General features: G+C 47.2%; 1 protein-coding gene across 1 annotated transcript; it reads right to left on the bottom strand.

Moving 5' to 3' along the window:
- Positions 1 to 8,352: 8,352 nt before the first annotated feature.
- Positions 8,353 to 23,208, bottom strand: CLRN3 (clarin 3). Its single transcript, XM_061192109.1, has 3 exons — positions 22,860 to 23,208; positions 16,532 to 16,711; positions 8,353 to 10,748 (listed from the first exon to the last, which is right to left on the bottom strand). The coding sequence occupies exons 1-3, from the start codon at positions 23,086 to 23,088 to the stop codon at positions 10,468 to 10,470; spliced, it is 690 nt and encodes a 229-aa protein (XP_061048092.1). The 5' UTR covers positions 23,089 to 23,208; the 3' UTR covers positions 8,353 to 10,467.
- Positions 23,209 to 24,837: the final 1,629 nt, after the last annotated feature.

Genomic DNA, 24,837 nt, shown 5'->3' with positions numbered 1-24,837 from the left:
AGCGGATGGTGAACAAGATACGAAGTCTCCCATGAAGTTTCCATTAGATTTCCTCTCTTCACAGCTTGGGTCCCAGGCAGGGACAGCCCTGGGCTTTGCCCTGCTCTTGTGCTCACAGCTCAGATGTGTGCCCTGTGAAAGGCCTCTTCAGTCTCCGCATCTCCCGAGCCTGCGCTGAATCATTTGAGAGGGACAAGTTGCTCCGTGGTGTCCTCTAAGCGACGGAGGCGAGCACGTGCCAGCCTGTGGATCCAGGGCATGGGCCTCCGACCGCCTGTCAGCACAGGGCTTCTTCCCCTTTGCTGGAATCCATCCTCCTCTGGAGGATACAAATCTGTCCTCCTCTCACATCTGCCCATTCGTTGTCAGCATGCCTGACCCCAGATTAAGCCCAATCTCCCCACCCTCTTACCCACCCAAAGGCTACCTGCAACATCATGGTTAGGAACAAAAAATCTGCAGAATTGCCTTTTTCAAACCCTCATGAAAGACCCCAATGGACCTAATCAACATTTAGATGTAGGAGTGAGCCAGGGTCAAGGAAGGCCTCCCATCATGTGAATGAGGAAACCGAGGCCCAAAGAGGAAAAGCTGCAGCTCAAGGTCACACAGCTGATTAGCTGGAAGTCCTCGGCTGGAGCCGAGCTCCTGATCGTGGGCTCATCCACCACCCGCACTCCCAGCACGTACTAGAGTGAGCAGTGGCCAAGGTTAGCTCCCTGCTGCCTCCTCTTACCCCACTTGAGAGCCAGCACCCAATTCATTGCTTTCCTTTGTCCAGTGCTCTGCGGGGCTTATCACAAAACACAGTTACCTTTGAGAGGCCCGTCTGCTCAAGTTGACCATGCCCCCCATAGATGAATGGGTCTAAAAAGCCTGTCTTGGTCAGCTTAGGCTGCTATAATGAAATATCACATTCTGGGGGTGCTTAAACAACAGACATTTAATTCTCACAGTTCTGGAGGCTGGAAAGTCCAAGATCAAGGTGCCTGCAGATTCAGTTCCTGATGGGGACTCACTTCCTTGTTTCCAGACAGCAACCTGCTCACACGTCCTCATGTGGCCTTTCCTTGGTGCTCACGGAGGGACAGAGAGCTCTGCTGTCTCTTCATTTTTTTTTTTTAACTTTATTTATTTATGGCTGTGTTGGGTCTTCGTTGCTGCGCGCGGGCTTTCTCTAGTTGCAGTGAGCGAGGGCTACTCTTTGTCGTGGTGCGCGGGCTTCTCATTGCAGTGGCTTCTCTTGTTGCGGAGCATGGGCCCTAGGACCGTGGGCTTCAGTAGTTGTGGCTCACAGGCTCTAGAGAGCAGGCTCAGTAGTTGTGGCGCACGGGCTTAGCTGCTCCGCAGCATGTGGGATATTCCCGGACCAGGGCTCGAACCCGAGTTCCCTTCATTGGCCGGCGGATTCTTAACCACTGCGCCACCAGGGAAGCCCCTCTCTTCATTTGCTTACAAGGGCCCCAACCCCATCAGGAGAGCCCCACGCTCATGACCTCATCTAAATCTGATCACCCTCAAAGGCCCACCTCCAAGTACCATCCCACTGGGGATTAGGGCTTCAACATAGGAACTTGGAGGGACACAAACATTCAGCCCACAACAGAACCTCACCCAAAGAATGTGGGAAACGTTCAAGGTCATCCTGGAAGATACCTCTTGCCACTGGGGATTGTAGCAAATAAACATGGGAGGCCATTTACAGCTACAAATGCTACCAATAAACATTTGTAGCAGCCGTGGCCAGCATCTGCCCGACAATGACCAGTTTGGATCATCTCTCACTCTGGGGACTCCCCTCTACAGCCGGGGTGGATGTCGTCTTTTTGCTCTCCCAGCTTTGCCGCTGGACTGAGACTCAGCAAGCTTTGCAACTCAAATTTTACCTTTTTTCTATGATTCTGACTACGACACTTAGACCTGCTGACCTCGTGATCAATGGATTGATTTTCCCCATTTCCTGATCTCTGCCTTTTTAAAAAGAATGAAAGAAGGTTGGTCGTTGTTTCTGACTATGAGCGTAATGCATGCCAAATGTAGGAAATACAGGAGAATGTAAGAAAAAATAAAATCCACTGCCCCTCTGCACCTTGGGATACCCCCGTTAGCAGTAGAACTCCTGCCTTTTTCACACAATATTATGTGTACATATTTCCTTCTCAATCATCATTTTCAGTTGCTTCATCACGTCGCATGATGTGGATATAATTACATTCTCTACATCTCCATCCCCTGTAACTGTCACTTTCCAGAGAAACAGAGTAAGACATGGCTGTCTTACTCTGTTAGTTGGGACCATGTTGTGAGGCTGTTTTAAGACACAGACTCTCACTTACATCTTGGAAACTGTCTTGGAATCCTAACCTTCCTTTTCAAATATTGTTGCAATACAGTTCTGGGTTCTGGTCAAAACTATCTTCATCACAATAGTAAGATGTCATCTGCCTTTTGAACTGGGTTGGTACTTGCAATGGTGGGTAAAATTGCTTTGCACTTTAGCACAGATGAAGACACTCATCAAACTTCACCAGACATTGCCATGCTCTTCACCACCATGTACTTGCAGTGGGGAAAAAAGCCAGTTCTAGTTAAGAACACCTCTGATCGAAATGAAAATATGCCCACAGCATGTTTGCGGCATACCCAAGCACTGTGACGTCTCCAGGGAAAGCACTTGTGAGATTGGTAGAAACGTGAGCTAAACTTACTGCCTCTTTCATGCAGTGCCATTTCTATTTGAAAGAATGACTGACAAACTACGGTTATTCAGGCCGGAGTATTTGGCAAACTTTTTCTCAAAAATGAATCAAGTGAGTCTGTCCCTTCAAGGAAAACAACTGACAGTATTTGTTGCCGAGGATAAAATTTGAGCTTTCAAGCAAAAGATTAGAATTCTGGAAAACTTGTATTTGCCATCCTGAGCTTACCAGCTTCCCAGTCCTTCCAGACTTTTCTGATGAGATTGGTGGCAATATTAACAAATGTGAATTTTCGATGTTTATAATTAATGTGTCAACATTTGGAAGATCTGCCTAAGTCAGTGAACCAGTATTTTTCAAGTGATCAATATTTGATGCTACAAAATCATGCATGGTTGTTAAATGATCCGGTCACAGTACAAAAGAGACCAATGCAAAGGATGCAATGTGTTAATGTAACAGAGAAGGAAAAATTCACTCCTATAGTTTCAGATTCCACATGGCAACTGACCTTAAAGCAAAGACCCATAAAGGGCCATAAAACACTCCTCTCTGTTCTGACCATATCACCACGTGAGGTTGAGTTTTCTTCAGCCAAACAACTGATGACAGATGGAAGACAGAAGCAGATGGGAGAATCTAGCCGTCTTCTGTTAAGCCCAATATTTAAGAGGTCCACAAAAATACAAAAGAATGCCTCTCTTCTCACTAAATTATTTTTTGTTTTAAAAAATATAGTTATTTTTCTTTCAAATATGTTGTTCATATTAACATGTAATGGATTTGTTGGGGTTTTTTAATAAATAAAAAATGATCATTGTGAAAACTTACCAGTTTTCATTTCTAATGTGGTAAATATCAGTACCGTCAGCCCACATAAACAAAAGCTCTTGAGGGTTTCAAGCAATCTGTAGAGTGCAAAGGAGTCCTCCTGAGACCAAAAGGTTTAAGAACTCCTGATCTTTAGCCATGAGCATCTTAAATGCCATCCATCTCTATGACCCTCTGAAAAAGTGATGCATCATTTATCTTGCTATCAGAATTCGCTACAAGTTTTTATTTGATTGAACGAGTCCATGACAGCCCAGTTTTCATGGAGGCATTAAGCTAGATGTTTGCATTGAGCCGCACTGGGGGTGGCAGTTTATCAGGTGGAGTGACATTAACTGACTTGGGTCAGAGTACAGCCAAAAAACCTTCCAAAGGCACTGCGTTCACAGCAGGGTGTGAAACATGCGTGGGTTGGTACGCTCAGTAAAAAGCCACACAGCTCCCAGACACATGACCTCAGAGTTTCCTCAACAGTACACCACGAGCTCCTGGGCACTCATTTGTAAATAAAAATGGAAGAGTCTGGAAATTAGAAAATTTTTTCAAAGATTTCTCATTCTGGAATATGAAGCGAATTTTTCTTATCCTATCAAGTGTACCTGATTGTCATCATCATTCATTCATTGCCCTTTTTTCTGAGGTTCTTGTGTGTGCTTTTTTTTTAAAAAAAATTTATTTTATTGAAATATAGTTAATTTAAAATGTTGTGTTAATTTCTGCTGTACAGCAAAGCAATTCAGTTATACATATATACATCCTTTTCCAATATGGTTTATCACAGGATATTGAATATAGTTCCCTGTGCTATATGGTAGGACCTTGTTGGTTATCCATCCTATGCATAATAGTTTGCATCTGCTAACCCCAAACTCCTCCTCCATCCCTTCCCCACCTCCCCTCCCCCTTGGCAACCACAGGTCTGTCCTCTATGTCTGTGAGTCTGTTTCTGTTTCATAGATAAGTTCATTTGTGCCATATCTTAGATGCCACATATAAGTGATATCAGATGATATTTGCCCTCCTCTGTCTGACTTACTTCACTTAGTATGATCATCTCTAGGTCCATCCATGTTGCTGCAGACGGCGTTATTTAACTTTTGTGAGGCAAATGCTGAAAGGAACATTTCAACAACGCTATACAGCAAAGTAAGACCCCTGCAGAGCAGGCTTGTTATACCCCTCCTGGAATATAATAGCAGCATTCGCAAAAACAAAATTTTTATAGGAACGGAAGTTCCCTGGGAAACACTTATCACATGTGTCCTGCATACTTGGAACCTTGACCTGTTCACATTTTGTGTTTATGTAAATGTTTCTTTAAACAATAAACTTAATGAAATTAAGAAGAAAAAACCAAGAATTTAAAGGATCCTAAATCTTCCTCTACCCTTTTATTTCTTATTTTCAAATGAGGAAGCAGAGATTAGAAACCCTCGACTTCCTAGATCTGAGCTTCCCTTGCTTTCCTTGTAACCCGAGGGTTGGATTAGATCCTCTCTAAGGTCACAGAATTCGGGGTGGAGCAAAGGCCACGTCTTTCTCGGGGAACCTTCCCAATTAGTCTAGGTTCACCTTCAAGATGCTCCCAAAGAGGTTCTGCTGGAAAGCCTCGTCAGGGTGGACTCAAGGTCTGTCTGTCCAGCTGGGTTCCCACCTTCTGCCACCCATCTTAAATAGACTTAGCACTCAATAAATATTTGTTCACTGTGTATTCACTGAAACCTAAGTCTCAGCACATAAGCATGTGCTTTCTGCACTTCCTCACCTGCCTTCAACAGAATACTTAACCTCTACTTAGCACAGTGATGGAGCCATTAAGAAGAGGTTAGTCTGCCTTAAGTACATAAAGATAACACTCAGTGTGTAGTGTCTGGTGAAAATAGTTAAACTTTTAAGCCAAAGGAGAATGATTCAGCACTTCAGGAATCCAGCAAACTTACCAGGAGGACACCTGATGGAGGCCAAGGTCTAGTGCGTGGATGTGCACTTGGGACATTTTACAACCCTTTGATACAGACACAAGGGGCCACCGTAAGATTATCGGCCCCCAGGGCACGTGCCTCACCCAAGACATGGCAGACAGTCTGCGCTGGAATCTCTGCTCAATGTCTCCCTTGCTGTGGGATTGTGGACACACCATTTAACCAGTGTAAGCCTCAGTCCTCATCTGTGAAATGAGTTAATTCTAAACCAACACCTGCTTTTGCCAGGAGGATTCAATGGATTCTCGCCTGTAGAGCATTTAGGGGAAGCACACGTTGAGAGACGGTGACGTTTGCTGTGACCACACTCTTCTCTGGAAAACCCACCATCTGTGCACTGAATTAGAAAAGCAGAAACCCCTGCTTCCGGAAGGGACCGTTTTGTGGGCGTGCCCTGCTCCAGGACAGCCAGAGGGGCAGAGCATTCTACAAAGGGTCAAGGTTAAAAATTATTAAGTCTACGCCTCTTGAGGAGGAGTGGGAGACAGAGGTAAGAGGGGTGTTCATTTTTAAAGTAGTTCATTTAAAAGGAATAGTCATAAAATACAACGTATTTCTAGCTAAATTTTTGTTTTTTAACTAAACATTTAAACATTTTGAAAATGAAACCTTCATGGTCTGAAGCCTGTCACAAAGACAGATTCACTTTTCTTTTTTTGTAACTAGGACGTTGTCTGGAATTCTAAGTGATGCTCTAAGAATTTTCAGAGTCTGCGGGCAGCGTGACATCACAGAGCAGGAAGGGCAGGGAGAACAGCCTGGGCTGACCTTCCGTGCAGTCGCATTCAGGGCATTTAATATTCCACAAACTCCCCAGGTCTCGGTTCCTCCTTGGGCTCGGCTTTAATAATCCAGTGATCCAGGTCACCATGAGTAACCTGGGCCTCGCTTTCTATTTTAAGCACAAAGTCCTTAGGTCATGGGGCGTTGCCTCATCTGAGTGTGTGTGGGAGGGTCACGTCGGGGGACCCCGCCCTCTCCAGCCCAGCTGAGGATTTATTTGAAACAAATTGGGTGCTTTTGCCTGAGCAAGCTGCTCTTTTGTGTTCTGAATGAACCAGATCCAGATCCACTGTGAGACACACAAATGCAGTGAAATGTGTGGCTTAGCCCCACGGGCAATACCGCGAAGGCCATGCCTCCTCTCGGGCAGAGCTCACAGGCAGGGACCTTCTTCTCTGTCCCCTCGGTCCACCCTCAGCCGGATGCAGACAAATGTTTACGGAACCGAATCAAACATTAGTAAAAAAGAACAGGGGCCCAGAGACCTGTTTTTCATGCTGCTTTGCTACTTGCCAGTTGTGGATACTTGGGCAAGTTTATTAGCCTCCCCGGGTTTAAGTTGTTTGTTGCTCATTTACGGAACAAAAGAATTATTAATGTGGTAGCTAAAGGGGCACCATTCTCTAGCTTTTCAAGTTGCCACCACCACGCTCTGCAGGCTCCCAGTTCTGTGAGGAGAGGGATGGCCATCAGTTATCAAGGCCCCAAGTTCTTTACATCCTTTATCACAGTTCATTCTCACATTGCTGAGAGTGAAGCCTGGTACTGTGATCCCACTTCACAGATGATGAGAATGAGGCTTGCTGAGATTAACTTCTCCACCCCAGGCAGACTGACTGCAGACGTTCCCTGCTCAATCCCACACCGGTTGTCATTTCTATTATTTATTACTTATTTTTTCATCATGAGAAAAGCTCAGAGAAGGGGGGGGACTGCTGGCTTCTTGCGGCTCCTATGAGATGTCAGAGCAGTGTACAAATGGAGCCTCCACCTGGGTCCTGCGTCCTTGGTCGGGGGGTGTTTGGGGGTGAGGACAGGGAATGAGGCCCAGAGAGCAGACTGCAGCCCCAGCTGCTATGCAGGCATCAGCCCTCCACGACCCTGGCAGGGGGACCTATGTATCCAAGGCCCTCAGTGGGGATCTGGGTCCCAGGGTCAGGAGACCCCTGTGGGGCTCAGGGACCGAGGAGCCTGGCTTCTCTCCAAGCTGGAGTTTCAGAATCAGAAAGCCTCCTGACTCCTAGACATCTGGTCCCACACACGCCTGCTCTGTGTCCTGGTCCAGGCTATAGAAAGACATCAGGTTAGACAGCTAAGAACCTGGCTTCAAGTCTGCACTCAGTGGCTGGTTTCAGTGAAAAAGAAGGATGCACTGTGGGTGGGCGATGGGCCGGCAGAGGGAGAACCTGTTCTGGAACTTTGCTTGGCACCTGCCTATGCTTTGCAGAACTGCAGGCTCCTAGGGCTTCCAAGAGGCCAATCAGAAGGCAGGAGGCTGCTGATATGTCTACTTGTATGGCTATGTGCCACGGGTACCAATCCTGTACGGCCACGTGGGGCTGGCTACAGGATGGTTAATTAGACCCAGAGAAGTGGCATATCCAAGGAGACAACTCCCCCTGCCCTGCCTGGTCCACAGGCTTTGGTGAGATGATCAAATCAAATTGTAATGATGAAGGCGAAGCTTAACTGGAGGTTAAGGCTCCTGTCTGCCACCGTGCTTTGCAAGCATCAGCCCATTAGAGGAGCCCCATCACTTTGACATTAGTGTAAAGTACGACTTTCCCTACAATCATTATCACAGACTCTATGTTCTTATAAAACTGAAGAGCACGATATTTTATATGGTAAGCTAAGCTCATCATAACAGGACCACGTGGACTGATTAGGGGGTCATATCACGACCCTTGAAACATTCATATTTCATGGAACAGTTTGGACCCCTTCAAAATAGTGTTTCAGGTGGTTCCATTACAAGAAAAGTAAGAGAAAGCACATTTATTAGTAGTTTTAGAACAGCAAATTACTATTCAACGGCACTTTTTTCCCTGAAAAAAAGTCAGTCCCCCTCCCTGCCCCACGGACATTCACTAAAAGGTCCATCTCGGGGGCCAGGGCAGGAGGCCAGAGTTGGGTCGTGCCACATTGCCTGTGGTTGTGAATAGTCAGCAAGCCCTGTCCTTCCTTAGGAAGATTTCCACTGAACACACAGGCAGCTTCTTTACTTTCTACCTTCAGATGTAGTAAGAGAGCAAAGCTCTTCGTGTCCCGAACTGTGAACTGTAGCTCCACTTACCTGATTTTCCCATGTCTTAAGTGGTTCCTCAAAGACCATTTGTGGTATAAGGATTAAGATAGTTTGTCCTCTAAAGAAACCGAGCTCTGCTCCAATGCTGAGATGAGTAAACACAGTCTTCACCAGCTACAGAATCCTTCCTACCGATACAGGATGTGAGGGCAAATTTGTTACCCTCATCTGTTTCCTCTTTGTTACTCATCCCTATTATCAACATCTGATACAAAAATTCAAACTTCCAAAGAACATAAATGTTTTTAGCTTCAAAGAATTTAGAACAGTTTCACTGTGGGTAATCATATTTTTAATATGTTCAGTTTCACACTAAGTTGATTTATTAGAGTAATTTTGACTTTAGTAGGATTTGGCGGAGGGAGGTTATGGAGAACTGACCTTTCAAAGAATGAACACAGTTTTGTGACTAAGAACGGATTTCACACGGAATTAGTGACTGCTTTTTGAATGTCTGTCTTGACTGTTCAATTGTGATCTCCGCGAGGGCAGGTACCTGGCTTAGCAAGGCATTAATCACATCGCAGGCATTCAGTGCATGTTTCTTAAATGAAAAATGTTATTTCTAGGGCAGATTGTTAAAAAGTAATGGGTAAGAAGTTGGTTAATCTCTGCTAATTTCATAGAGGGTGTATCCTTCTGTCCAAAGAGCTGCTGCTTTGTAAATTACGCTAAGGGAATTCTGCTTCTTTTGGCTCTGGTTTCATCAAGACATGAAAGGTGATTATTTCAGAATTCTGTCAGTGCTCTGTCAAGCCCAAAAGATTCTCAAAGTGATTTTCCGGGAGAATATCCTACTGGCGAAGTAGGTCGAATCCATCTGGTGTCTTTTAAAATATTCCAGGTCACCCACTGTCCTCTCATGAGGCCATGAACTCGTTCCACCCACCTGTTCTTAGAAGGCAACCCATCACCTGTGCTGTGCACCTGCCCTGCTGTGCACAACCCATCACCTGGGCTGTGCACCTACCATCAGGGTATACGTGCAAGCCATAGAGCTGGAACCCATTTCTTAGCCTCTGGCTGGGCAGGAGTCTGCTGATGGGTGATACACTCCCACCTGACCATCTACACCTGTGTCGGGGACACTGCAGCAACTAAGCAGAGGCTTGGTTGATGGGGTTTTTAGAACTTACCACAATATGACATTTCTCTTTTGACTGAATTCACCACAATCTTTTTAAAGCAAAAATAGATTTAACCTCCTTAGCATGAGGCTGTAGGGCTATAATTTTAATCTTTCCTTGATCTTCTTCCTTCCTAATCTTTTCCCTACAAAAAACCCATCTTGGAAACTCAAAAATGAATATCAGCATCTCTACTCACCATTGGGTTTAAGTTATATTGGCAGTTGAGGGTCCACAGGACCAGGTCATACACCCCTAAGTCTCTCCTTTTGCTTCCAACACCTGGTCTAGGAAAAACAAGCTCTGAATCTCTCTGTGCCTGGAAGTCTTCCTTCATAGAGTGGAAGAAAAATGCGTGGTCTCTCCTGAATGAGATCATAGGTACCAAAGTGCTTTGAGCAACTCAAAGGGAAGGTGTGTAACCCAAACCTTTATTACCTAAGAGATTGAGACCCGGTCAGAAGGGTCCATAGGCTCGCAATCATTCTACTGCTTTGAACACTACAAGGACTGGAGAGCTTTCTTCTTCATCTTCCCCACCCTCATGGGAAGAATCCTTTTTCAAGGGTACATCAGTTATGAAGAACATAGTGTCATGAGATACAAAAACTGTCACAGAATGACAGTCAAACAGGGCTGCACTTTACCTGCTGATCATTCAGACAAGCCAGCCAGTTACCGCTCGGGGAGCTGGCACACAACAGAGTAGACCTAACCACCAAATGCGGGTACAGAGTTCAGAATAAAATTCCATCCCTTGGGGCATATTCCATGGGCTTTTTCTGCTCCTGCTTCCTCTGGTGTCTGGCCTTCTGGTAGAAGATGATGATGACCACGGTGACCATGTTTAGAAGAATGACGAGCAGGGAGAGCCAGAATGAGTATCCGTAACTGTGTGAGGCTCCTCGGTGACTGGCTGCCGGATAAAGTGGGTAGAGCCTCTGGGCCAGCTCTTCTGAGAGGTGATTGGATTGTGTGTTTCCCACAAAGAGCACCATGGTTATGAATATGAAGGATGCTGAAAGGAAGAAATAGTTTCATAGGTAACATGGTGATACATTTTTTAATGTCACTGTTTTCCTTTATCACACGTACCCTGTGGGTACTCACTGAATATCTACACTGGGATTTACTCTCTTTTAAGCATTAGGGAGAATGTAAAAGGAATGAAAGACGCGAGCTAGATTCCAGGCGCCAAATGCTAAAGATGGTGCAGGGCAGTTGCGGACAGGGACAAGCATTCAGCTCGAGTCCTTCCAGAAGGAGCTGCTCTGCCCACTTCCCGGGGCAATAGCAGGTGTGCTGAACAAGTAAGGAATAAACGCTTGAACACGGGGGTCAACGGGGAAACTATCTAGAGAGGCCAGCGGGATGGGAATGCAGAGGGAGGACAAATAGAAAAGGCAGCGCAAACAGAGACTCGTGGTGGATGATGAACTCAGAGCATCCGGGTCTGCGAGGCACAAGCTCATCTGACAGGGAGGGGTCCTGAGGGTCCTGAGCACTGGATACAGAGGATGAGCCCACCTGGAGAGCTCTGAATGCCGGCTCGGGAGCTGGGATTTCATTCTACACACAACGGAGTACAGCATTTAACCAGGAAGGATCTCTTTACTAAACTCATTTTAGAAGAGCCTTTTAAATTGTTTACCTTCCCTTTTTTATTCTTCACAATGTCCTTCACTAGAGAACATTCCTCCATTTTGACTTTGGAAAGCTCCTTTGGCCTAGTTACGGAACACAGCTCTGGAGTCAGAGAGAGCAGGGCTCAGGGGCTCCCGCTACTGGTCCTGGGAGATGAGCTTAGCTTCCCTGAGCCTCGCCCTCATCTTCCAATGTGCTCGAGCTAGAGACACAAAGTAGATTGGTGGCTGCCTAGGACTGGGGATGGGCTGGGGAGAGGAGTTTCCTTTTGAGACCATGAAAATATTCTAAAATCAACTGTGGTGATGGTTGCACAGATCTGTGAATACACTAAAACCACTGAATGGCACAGATTAAATAGGTGAACTGCATGGTATGTGAGTCATATCTCAATAAAGCTGTTTAAAAAGGCGGGAGGAGGAAGGTCAGGACGCAGACATTCCAGACTCGTGATGCTGCCGGCGCACCGTCGGGTGGAGCGGGGCCTGAGCGCGCCGGGTGGCTGTCCAGGAATCCCCAGGACGGAGGTCCTCTGGGACACAGGCTGCGTGACTCGTCATCTGCTGACATTTACCCAGAACTAGAAGGACATTTTGGCATCAAACTTGTCCTGATCGTAACCCACACCCAGGGAATGGCCCTCCAGAGGCCCTAATGAGAGGGCTTCTGCGTGAGGAGTTCTCACTCTCCGTGATGACGGTCTTTCATCCTCAACCTAATGGTTTTATTTCTTAATCATAAAAGGAGTGGGTACATACAAACCCCCTGCTCTCTGCGCTATGCGTCTCACACCCCTTAATTATCCTTCACTGTGCTCTTGGGAAGTTTCTAATGAAAGCTTAGTCATAAAGGGGTAGGATGGAAATGGGTTAAATGCTTTTTCCTGAAGTGGATGCTTTGATTTGAATTGGGAGGGGCCGCCATGGACACGGATGCTGACCTGAGCCCCCTGAAAAAGGGCACGCCTCTCAGAGCCTGTCGTCCGGCTTCTGGGACGGAAGATCTACTGGGCCTGGAGGGAGCCCCTGGTAGAAGGAGGAGCCCCTGAAGGCTTGGGACACTGGCTTCCCTCCCCAGCCTGTCCCCATTGGGCCGTGTGACCTGCCGGGTTACTCTCTGCTCTCAGTTCCTGGGCTGAGGATCAAATGTGTTGGGACACACCGTCTGCAAGGTTCTCTCCGGCTCCATCATCTCTCAGACTACAGTTCTATCCCCTGGGGTCAGGGTTCGGCCACACCAGGCTGGGGTCAGAGGGCACAGGGGCCCGGGAGGTGATGCTGGTATTTTTCTCCTCAAAGCAGAATCCCAGGGCTTCCCTGGTGGCGCAGTGGTTAAGAATCCACCTGCCAACGCAGGGGACACGGGTTCAAGCCCTGGTCCAGGAAGATACCACATGCTGTGGAGCAACTAAGCCCGTGCGCCACAACTACTGAGCCCGTGCACCACAACTACTGAAGCCCGTGTGCCTAGAGCCCGCGCTCCACAACAAGAGAAGCCACCGCAATGAGAAGCCCATGCACCACAACTACTGAGCCTGCGCTCTAGAGCTTACGAGCCACAACTACTGAGCACACGAGCCACAACTACTGAAGCCCACTCGCCGAGAGCCTGTGCTCCACAAGAGAAGCCACCGCAATAAGAAGCCTGTGTACCTCAACGAAGAGTAGCCCTCGCTTGCTGCAACTAGAGAAAGCCTGCATGCAGCAACGAAGACCCAACACAGCCAAAAATAAAAAAATAAATATTTTAAAAAAGCAGAACCCCCTCCTGATCCTTCAGAAACAAACTAGCGAACCACTCCCTCTTCTTCCCTGCAGCCAAGGAGAGGGTGTCCAAGCCCAGCCTGGAGAGGGGTGTGTGGCCCTTCCCTCTGCCTCCAGGACCCCTGAGGGCAGCCTGACCCCTGCCCTCTCCCCACGGTGACCCAAGGCAAGGACACAGTGATGGCATCTCTGTGGCCAAAACCCTCTGCAGGCTAAGCCTCCCATGAACTGAGTTTTCACTAAGTTCTCCGACCAGATTCGGGGCCCAAGTCTGCCCTATCAAAGCTGGAGGCTGTGAGGGCCTTCAGAGGCAAAGCCAAATGCTGAACATAGAGGCAAAGTCAAAGTCTCCGAATGTATTTCTGCCCAGCTCACAGCCTCTCTGTGTGTCAGAACTTGCCCCAAGCCTGGGAGGGAACGTGGCGGGAGTTTGCTGCCTGGCAAACAATTTTTTGTTGTTAGAAGCAGGTGGGGACCGGGGTGAGGGAGGCTGCAGGCCCCGTTTTCCATGTTTTCCTCCACAAACGTGCCCTGTGCAAAGCCAGCTTAGACTCGACCACGGAGAAAGAGGCTGAAAGCCTGAGGCTCCCTCCTGCCGAGACGGAGAGATGCACTCCGAGCCCTGCAGGTGTAGATCGAGGAACGGGGGCCGGCTTTGTCCCACTGGGCCCACATCGGACCTTCCCGTCTGGTCCGAGAGCCCGATATTCCTCTCGGATCCATCCTCCCCAGCTCCCAGGTGGTCAGTCCTCTGCCAAGGGGCTCAGTCAGTGAATTCAACCCTGCCGGCCATGGAGCTTGCTCCAGAAATGGAGAAGGGCAATTCCAGTGAGAGTCAGATTTGGGGGGAAAAGTCGTCTTTTCTCCTGGGGTTGCTGCATTGGTAATGGGCCAGTTCATCCAGCCCTCTTGCCTTTAAGAGGACCAGCCCAGCTGCTTAATGATAGAGGGAACACTGGAGGAAAACAGAGTTCTGATGGTGCTGGCTGAGACCCTGGATCCAGCTGTACCTGAAGCCACAGTGTCCCTTAGCTTCTTAATCATATGAGCAAAAATTAAAATAATCTATTTTTTACCCTGGCAATGAGTGCCAATGAGTCTTGCCTTTGCTTTGGTTGACAGAGGTGAACTACCATCCTAGAAACAGCTTGGGGCAAGGAACCCGGGCATTTGGATGAGGATCTCTGAGTTTGGAACCAATTCCCCCAGCTCCACTGTGAGCCAGGAAGCAGGAATACTCATTCAGCAGGACTGTTGTGCCTGGCCCACAGCAGATGCCCTTTAAATTGGGGCATTTGTTTGTTTTTACCACCAGGTAATAAAAGCACAGAAAGAAAGGAGAGGGCTAGTCGTGTGTGGATGTGGCTACACCAGCCTGACACCAAACGCTCAGAGCTGAGGGGTGAGCGTGCGACGTGACCATGGTGCAGGCTTGCCCAGGGCAGCCCAAGTTTCCACCATTGTGGTGCACGATAGTTATGAACTGCGCTTGCTTGATCAGTGAGTTGCATGGCTCTCCCTTGTATCCATGCTGGGCTGGGACTGGCTCACACATCTCCTCAACCATTAGCTTGAAAAAGGCCGCAGTGGAAGTGTTTACACACTCGTACCAGCCAGGGCTGCAGCCAGGGCTTCCCTCCCCCGAGAGCCGGGTGTTCGTTCTCAGCACCGCACCGCTGGGAACCACAGCACAGGGGCCCCTCCAGCCACCTGCACCGGCCAGTGTGAGGATGGCCTCTCAGCAGGGGGACAGGAGAGAGCTGCTGCCCAGAGCCCCTCCTCTGAGGCTTCCTTACAGCCTAATATCCAAGGCACCTTTCTTTGTCCCTGAACGTTCCTGGTCTGTGTTAAAAATGCACCACCGGGGCTTCCCTGGTGGTGCAGTGGTTGAGAGTCTGCCTGCTAATGCAGGGGACACGGGTTCGAGCCCTGGTCTGGGAAGATCCCACACGCCGCGGAGCAACTGGGCCCGTGAGCCACAATTACTGAGCCTGCGCGTCTGGAGCCTGTGCTCCGCAACAAGGGAGGCCGCGATAGTGAGAGGCCCGCGCACCGCGATGAAGAGTGGCCCCCGCTCGCCGCAACTGGAGAAAGCCCTAGCACAGAAACGAAGACCCAACATAGCAATCAATCAATCAATCAATCAATAAATCTTTAAAAAAAAAAAAAATGCACCACCGGGCTTCCCTGGTGGCGCAGTGGTTAAGAATCCGCCGGCCAATGAAGGGAACTCGGGTTCGAGCCCTGGTCCGGGAATATCCCACATGCTGCGGAGCAACTAAGCCCGCGAGTCACAACTACTGAAGCCCACGCACCTAGAGCCCGTGCTCTGCAACAGGAGAAGCCACCGCCATGAGCAGCCTGTGCACCGTAACCAAGAGTAGCCCCTGCTCGCCACAACTAGAGAAAGTCTGTGCACAGCAACAAACACCCAACGCAGCCAAAAATAAAATTTAAAAAAAAATTTATAAAAATAAATAAATAAAGTAACTTATTTAAAAAAAAATGCACGACCTGTGGCTTACACGCGACCACCTCCAGAGCCGTCCGGTTAGTAGGATGGGCTGCTTCTGATCCGATCTCGAGATCAGGTTCTCATGGTGGAGGGAGGGAAAGAGCAGGAGAAACCCGGCTGCCCGGCAGGGGCAACAAGGCTCCCACGTGACCACGTCCCTGGGCAGACACAGTGGCCACAGAGTCCATGAGACCCAGAGAAAGTCCAAAACACTGTGACTCAAGCTGGGCTCCACTTCCCATCCCCCACCCCAATACCTTTCCCAGCAAACAAGTAATGCAACCTAGCAGCACCGCCCAGCAACATCCGGGACTCACAGGTTGCCCACAAGAAGGGCATTGGCCCCAGATTCTCCAAAATGACATTCTTGGTGGCTCTCTGTGCCACTCTCAGGTTTAGATTTTAAGCCAAGTTGAGTGCTGTTCTATGGGGGCAAGAAGGAGACTAAATAACACACATGCATGTGTGTGCATGTGTGTTCACGTGTTGACTTCCACACATCACGTGGAGCCTCATTTGGAGTCAAGCACACCGCAGGAGCCCAGTGAATGTTTTGTGGATGCATGTGTTTTTTGTTCAACTCCTTACACCAGATACTCCAAAGCAAAGACTGGGTATATCATATATTTTAACACCTAACACGCCTTCCTCACCTCACTCTGGTCTCTTACCTGGGCACCTAAAACAGAATTTTATTTCCAAAGATACTGAATAAATGCTGTAAGTTTACAAAAATAAACCTCAGCCCCCAGCACCCAACTCAGCACACAGGGGGCCCTCTTAATGCCCATGGCTTGACCGTGACCGTGTGTGTCCACGTGTGTGAGAGGGAAGCAGGGGGACGGAGGCAGAGAGCACGTCGTCTCGGCCGATACTCACCGCTGAGTCCGCTCCAGGTGTACACCCCCATCGGTCCCAAGAACGTCTGATAGGGGTTGCTGACGCTGTTGTAGAAGGTGAACCCAGAGCTCAACAGCGAAGTCAACAAACTGAGGACCAGGAACAGGATGACCACCAAGTGCAGAGTCTTTGGGGAAGAATTGTTCAATGTCCCTAAAACTAAAGCAATGTTTGGTAAGTACGTGGCACCAAATGCAAAGACCAACTCTGGACCGGAGGGCAGGTCCACCCTCACGCACCCCATTCTACCCACTTAGGCACTGGGGTTAGAAACTGTCAGCCTTTTCATAAAATTTGCATACTTCTTAAGTGTAGGGGAGCTCCAGACGTGGATATGCACTTGTGTAACGTGACACACAGGTGCCCTGGGCCGTTTGCCATCAGTTCCTGCTTTTGCCGTTCTCTTCTTTCTAACCACCAGCAGCCAGCCTCCCCAGGCATCTGTTTCCTCCCTCCTTTGTTTACAAAATGAGCAGACACCAGAGACGCGCTCTCCCCGCACTTACCTGGAAACCCAGCCATGCGTTTATAAACATCTCCAAGAGCAGCCAGTGTGTTTTAGGCCCTTAGGAGATTGCCACCACATTCAATAAAGTGTTTACCAAGAGGTTCTGTGAAAGTCACAGCGACAGAAGGAAAAAAGTAAATTGGGAAAAAGATTTCAGAGTCCTTGGTAATGTACTAACACCATCATTGGGAATTACAAGGTGTTAGAACCATGATGGGGGTGGGAAAGAAAAAGTAAAAGCTTCCTTCTTTCCATTCCTGTTTTTCAGGTCCCCTGGGAGAGAGCAGGAGCCTCTCACATCTTCACCCCAGAGCAACTTTAAAGAACAGAAACCAGAACGGCCATGGAAGCCTTCTTGTTCCGCCGTGGATGGCACAGTTTCAAGAATAGGGCCCTGGGAGCCAGAGGAGATCTGCAGCCTCCTCCTGAAACGTGTCCTGGCAGCGAGGAGCCCTCTCTTTGCAAGGTGGCCTTTTCCATCACTGCGTCTCCTTAGTCATTTAAAGGTTTTTCATTCTGCGTCTCTACAACATTTACCCTGGATCCTAATCCTCTTTTGGAGCTACGCAGAATCCACTCCCTCCTCTCCTGCCTGGAGCCTTTCCCAGTGTTTGAAAAGGGATATAAACCCCAATGTGTTCTTCATAAGACGTGATTCCAAAGCTCCTGCCAGCCTGGTCCCAACTCCATACACATTTAGTCTGACTTTACCTCCCTACCCGTGCTGGCCAGACGGGCTCAACTCTCCCGATAAGATGTGATGATACTTGTGCGGGGTCCATCCTCTCTCCATCTCTGAATACCCACATGTTATTAGTTCAGATGTTTTTCTTTTTAAATCAGCGGTACTTTGCGAGAGAGGTAAATTTCCTGTCATCGGACAGAGGGTGGGCATGAAAGAGATTTGGCCAGCAAATCTGCCTTCACACATCTGGACGTTGGGGATCTGGTTGTAAAGACCCTCGTGTGTGAGAGAATTCATCCTGATGGCCACGTCACGTGGCCAAGCCCAGGGCTGGAAGTGTCTCCAGACAGAGCAGGGATAGAATGCCATGAGCACAGGGCTGTCCGCAGGCAGGAGGGTGTGGCCAGCAGACAAGAAAGGAGTCAGGAAAGACGAGGGGCAGGAGAAAAGAAATGTGGGTATGGTCTCCCGTGAGGACAGCTCCAGCCCTTCAAACCCCACGGGAGACCAGAGAGGACAGAAGAGGGAAATACCAGTTCAACAACACAGAGGCCATGAGTTCACCACTCAGTGAGACGGGCCTGGGTGCAAAGTTCAGCGCACACACGTCCAGTCTGCTCGTCCCTAGCAGTGCCCAGCCCTTGTCACTGTTTCTGTTATTAACCCATGGGAAGGCCTAAGTCCTCAGCGCAGCCCCCTCTGTTATGCACTCCAGGTAAGAACTCTGAAAGGCATTGGTTAAACCGAGAATGCGGTCCTCTCTGCCACCCCCTGTTGCCTGCGTGGGGTTGGGTGGGACCCGATGGGCCCCCTGCCCTCCGGGAAGCCGTCTGGGCTGGGACAGTTCCGAAGGCCCTGCTCTCAAGCCCGAGGCTCTAGCTCCTTTGCCTGGCTCACCCCGGAGATGCAGTGGTGAGGGCTTGGCATGGCTGTGATGTAGCACACACCTATTTTGCAGCTCGTGGAAGATGACACCAGAATAGGAAAAACAAGAAGCAGGACACACCTGTTCAGAGGTGCAGGGTCAAATGCTGCAGATGTTTCCAAACTTAGTCACCACCGGCAAGAACTGCTCCTGTTAGTACCACACTCCCACAGCCTCTGCCTGAACATGAAGGAGGAAACTCCAGCATCGAATCAGAAGTTGGCTGGGGACTAAATGACCTCTGTCCTTAGCCAATAAGACAAAATTTGGGTACGTAACTAGAAAATAAAAATTTCAGTGTGGGAAAAATGTCCTGTGTCCAAGGCACCAAATTGCCCTGGGGAAGCTTTCTTATTAAAAGCTGTAAATGGATGTTCATTTGCAAATGGTGAACATTCCACCTTTTCAGAGTAAATTAGAAAGTGACAGTCAGGTTTGGCTTTCTTTTTGACTGTTGGTAAGATCTACTAGACATCAGTTCTCAAAAGGCAGTCCATTTGGAGCCTACTGACTCACACTTTTCTATGAATTAATGTGACAATTTATCTTAATTTTAACTGCCATATTTCCAAATTCTATTTCGGCCTTCTGAATTCCCTGCCACACAGGTAGGACAGCTGTATCTCTCCTCCCCTTCCTGGCTCAGAACTCAGACAATGAAAGCTGGATATTCAGTGAAAGTTGGCAAGAATGAAATCACAATCAACCTCCACAGCATCTGACAGCTGCTCTCTGCCTACAAAATTAGCAAATACATTCTGTTCTTTTTCCTTCCTTTGAGGGGTCAAGCGTCGGAATCGAGAAAGCCACCTCACAATTGAAACTAATCGCTCGGATTCTGGCAGGCCCGGGGAAAGAGGCCACGGCTCCCGCAGCTGGGAGGCCGAAATGTACTGGGTGGTGGGCAGTGCACAAATGGGGGTCATCCGGACATCCGGGCTTCCTGTGCATGGACATTTATACTCAAGCCCCACTGGCCATCTGGCCCTTCTAGCTCTGGTTTTCAGGAAGTCCTCGGAAATTGAGGGAGAGCCGGTGGCTTTTTTGTGCGGAGGAATGGCCTCCACCCCCTCCTCAAGCACCTGGTCACCAGGGGGCCTGACCCAGTGGAGCTTCTCAGTCCCTGGACCACAGTGTATCCCTGGAAGGGCTCATTAACTCCATGGATCCCAGAGTGTGGCCTAGGAGCTCTCCCAGGACATCCCAGCTGATGGCTTCAGCCTCTAGGAAATTGACGAGGGTTGTCTCGGAAAGAAGGATGGGGGAAAGCTTTTTCTGCCCCTTTATGTTCCACCTCCCAGTGTGGTCACGTCTCTGGGGGCAAATGATATGTCGCTCCCACCCCGGGGGGAAAGTATGGGATGTGTATGGGAGGACACTTAGGAGTAGTAAGAAGGGGCTTTTTGTAAATTCTGGAGATATAAACCTCATTTCTTCAGTTCAGTCATTCTTGCAGTTAATTGATTTTGGCAGCCGACTCACTTTCCTCATTATTTTTAGCTTGAGCCAAGAGTAAAACTTTGAGTTCCCCCAGAACAAAAGCGGTAGGTAGTGAAAAGAGAGTGGTGGGCAGGGGGAGGCACATTTGGGGTGAAACTCCCCCTTGTTCTCATAGTGACCTGCACACACCTTTGTCCTACAAGTAGTGCGGGCTGATGGATTTAACTGATGGGGTCGGGGTCTTTCTCTAGAAAGACTAGGTGGTGAGTCCACCCAGCTCTGTGCAGTTCCGCTTGGGATCCAAGCCCCTCACTCACATAGTAGCTGCTCAGGAAGGTTTTTTTGAACCAAAATTAAATATCCAGAATCTTTGGAGTAGCAAGGCAACGTGCTCACTGGTGGACACCTGGCACTTCTCATCTGGGTGTTGGACAAGCTGGGATGCCTCTGGATGAGGCTAGTAGAGCTCCTGGTGAGCCTGAGCTGCCCGAACAATCTAGCTACACCACGGAGAGTTCCCCACCCCAGGTTGGATTGATTCTTTTCCTCACCAATTGGCGTATTGTAGGCTGAATTATTTTGGCAAGTTGAACTCAGCCATCATCACTTCATTTCAAAATCTACAGCCCCAAATCGGCACCATGTGATAAATCCTATGTAGAAATATAGCAGAGCTTTGCAACATTCATTACTCTTTGGAGATTTCAGTGTGACCTCATCCTAACTAAGAAACTGACATGGTTAACTTCTCATATGAAAAGGCAATCCACCACGGCAGGGCAGGAAAGTGGCATTTGTACGATGATTCTGTTGTACTGCCAATGGTTGGTTTCTGATTGGAAATAAGCCCGTGGGGTCCTAAAGAACCTGTCTCACTGCACATTTGCAGCTCTGCTCCCGGGCGACCATGTCCACACACCTGCACCAGCTGAACCACCATCTACATTCGGGTTACGTGACTTTTCCCTCTCCGAGAGGACTGTTTGCAAGTGTTCCCAGTTCAACGACTGTTAAAACCATCAACACCGAAGACCCCCTGGGCTCTGAGGTGTCCCTAGACGATTTTAACGCCCTGCAATGGTGTAGCATCTCAGTGCCTGGGAGGTCGTTTATCTTCTACAGCCCCTGGGGTGACTGGAGGCAGTGACATGAAGTTGGAATGTGGCTCTCTGGGGAAAAGGGTAGAAGTAGGAAAAAGAAAAGAGTAAAAATGGAGCGCCAGGCAAAGCAAATGCAAATATTCCACCTCCTCTGTGGGCCCACTGGGCTGCCCTGCCGCCTTTAGAGCTATCCTTGACCACAGCTGTCCCTGCGCTCCCAAAGCCACCATGCTCACGTCACTCCCATGGGGTTCTAGAACCAGGCGCTGGCCCACCCGGGCCTCTTTGGCGCTTCTCTGGATGTAGGGAGTCAGGGATCTCATTGAAGCCAGTTATCTCAAATTGGAGCCAACTGGTTCCAAACAGACACTGTATGAAAATCAAAAAATTCACAGGCTGTTTTCTCGTATTTTAAAATTTTTACAAGTGTCTGGAAATTCAGGAAGTAGAACAAGTTTTGGTTTCGCAAATGCTATTCACAGAACTGAAAATGGGAGTGAATCTTTGAAAGTCTTCTTTTCTAGTCGCCGCAAAGAGAATATTCCTCATTTTCCTGAGGACCTGAGGCTGGTACCAGAGGAGATGTGTAACGCTGCTAAAATACTGGGGGAGACGTTGCTTTTACTAAGGTCTAAAAGGCAAATTTGTAATTTGGAAATATAATTATGTTGCTCTGGATTTAAGGAAATCATTTCATTAATAAAGTCACAAATTAGAGCTAGAACTTGGAGCTAATGTCAAAAGCTAATGTCCCACCATTATGCAGGGCATGAGGGCTAAACATTACATTTGTATAAGGCAGAAAATGATGTACGTTTATAAGGAAAGAGGTAATGACTGCATAATACCTGATAAAGCCTGTGTAGTGAGCTGCACGCAGCACCCTTTGAAACAAAGTCCATTTAAGGTGGTAAACAAGTTACAAATTTGGTTTTAAATTTAGAAAACATAATGGTATATATTCAAACTTCAAATGCCAAACAAATAGCTAAATTCAACTTATCATTCTCAAGGAATTTTTGTTTTCCACCCATTGAGTGTAGGACATTAGTGTGTATGAAATCAGAAAAAAATTTAGGAATTCCTGTAAAATATTCGATTAATAGACTTAATGGAAATTTAGTATCAATTCCAACAGCAATGAGATATTGGAGGTAAGACTGCAAATTCAAATCAGTGAAAGAAATGAACTTGAGATATAAGGATAAGAAATTGTCCATATTTTCCACTTTACTTTTTCCTTGTGTAGATGCCAGTAATGAAGTTCTGGACAGAGGTTCTTGCTCCAACTAAAAATCCATAGTCAATACAGTTAAAAATGCTCTCCCTACTGGCCGTAGAATACCATGTTGGTGCTCCATATTTTTACTTAACTATTTACCTATCAATACACTCTGTAGTACTGTTTAAGCATAGCCTCTGTTAGAATTATTTAGACTGTTTTGCTAATAGACACAACCAGAACCGAGGAAGCTGAAATAATGATTCAGTGAATTTTCAAAATTAAAAATATGCGTTCATATCTACAACCCAGCTAAGTTCACAAGGAAATTACTTTTGAAGGGCTATTTGGCCCAAATACAGGATGGTATGAATCTTACCCAGTTAATTCAATCTCACTGTATCCATTCAAACGAGTTATGATTTACCTTCAAAATTTTTGTCTGATTCTGCAAGTCCATGATTCAATTCTTGAATACTCTTCCCACGAAAGAGTCCGTAGGTGATAATCACACTACCATTCGAAGAAGGGTCACTAATGACAACTGTACTGCGGATCCATTCTTGAGTTGTAAGAATAGAACAAATTACGATGGAAGCCCCCAAGCTTGTGACAAAGCTGGATAAGAACATCAAACTTTTCGTTGCCGTAGGCATCTTCTCAGGAAAATAAGGATCCTAGGGTGAAAAAACAAAGATCTTTTTATAATATTTCTGGACCTTCTCATTTGGGGTCCAGTATTTAGAAATGGAGTCTAACACTTGCTTGTAAGATATAAAACGTTGCTCTCCATGAGGAAGGGTCATACTAATGAACGTTGGACTATGAACACGGTCATAAAGATTTACAGTAGCTGAACTTTGGTCTGGAGTAAGAGGTTGCTATGGTTACAGCCAACCAGCAGGAACAAGGGGGTAGGCATGGTCTTTCCAAGACTTCCTCAATCACACAATTAATTTATAACTCTTTTTCAAGTGCCTTGGAAGAAAATTCAGCCTACCACGTCAGGAGAGAACTAGAATTCCTAAATAATGAGGGAGCAAAGGATCCGTACCCCCCAAATGTTGCTGATTCTAGCAGCCAACAACACAGAGTCCCACCTACCCAGGTTAATGACTTGACCCTAACAAGTGTTCCAAAAGGAAACCCTAAGGAGATGAAGCCCTTGCTAAAGATACTGGAGAGTGAAAAGAGAAAAGTTGACACCTTATTTTTAGACCTTGATAAAGAAGTGCACCTTTCAAATTTCCTCTTTCAAACTGGATCACACCTGCACATTATTTTTTTTTTTAACATCTTTATTGGAGTATAATTGCTTTACAATGGTGTGTTAGTTTCTGCTTTATAACAAAGTAAATCAGTTATACATATACATATGTTCCCATATCTCTTCCCTCTTGCATCTCCCTCCCTCCCACCCTACCTATCCCACCCCTCTAGGTGGTCACAAAGCACAGAGCTGATCTCCCTGTGCTATGCGGCTGCTTCCCACTAGCTATCTATTTTATGTTTGGTAGTGTATATATGTCCATGCCACTCTCTCACTTTGTCACAGCTTACCCTTCCCCCTCCCCATATCCTCAAGTCCATTCTCTAGTAGGTCTGTGTCTTTATTCTCGTCTTGCCACTAGGTTCTTCATGACTTTTTTTTTTTCCTTAGATTCCATATATATGTGTAAGCATACTGTATTTGTTTTTCTCTTTCTGACTTACTTCACTCTGTATGACAGACTCTAACTCCATCCACCTCACTACAAATAACTCAATTTCATTTCTTTTTATGGCTGAGTAATATTCCATTGTATATATGTGCCACATCTTCTTTATCCATTCATCCGATGATGGACACTTAGGTTGCTTCCATGTCCTGCCTATTGTAAATAGAGCTGCAATGAACAATTTAGTACATGGCTCTTTTTGAATTACGGTTTTCTCAGGGTATATGCCCGGTAGTGGGATTGCTGGGTCGTATGGTAGTTCTATTTTTAGTTTTTTAAGGAACCTCCATACTGTTCTCCATAGTGGCTGTATCAATTTACATTCCCACCAACAGACACCTGCACATTATTTAAATTATAACTTGAGAGGTTTCATCTCTCTTTCTCTTTAGTTCTCTGATGGAAGTGGTTCTGAACATTCCTGCTTTAAGTCTTTGTGACTCCATTCTCCCTGTTGAGTGGCGAATAGTTTGTAAATGATCATTTCTGGCCCTCAGAGAAAGTCCCCCATTTGGCAAGAAGATCATTTCTCGAGATAATAAATAGATGTTCACAGCATATTATGTACACTTCTTTTTATTATATTCTTTATCTGGCTATAAAGTAATATTGTATATGCACATTTTCATCCTGTACTTTTCTTGGATAGCACCTAACTTATCTGAGGAATGAGTTGATAATGTCTGT

This window comes from Eubalaena glacialis, chromosome 1 (genome assembly GCF_028564815.1).
Source record: "Eubalaena glacialis isolate mEubGla1 chromosome 1, mEubGla1.1.hap2.+ XY, whole genome shotgun sequence".
Classification (NCBI taxonomy): Eukaryota; Metazoa; Chordata; class Mammalia; order Artiodactyla; family Balaenidae; genus Eubalaena; species Eubalaena glacialis.
Note: the sequence above shows the minus strand (reverse complement) of the source record. Positions and strands in the feature narration are given on the sequence as shown.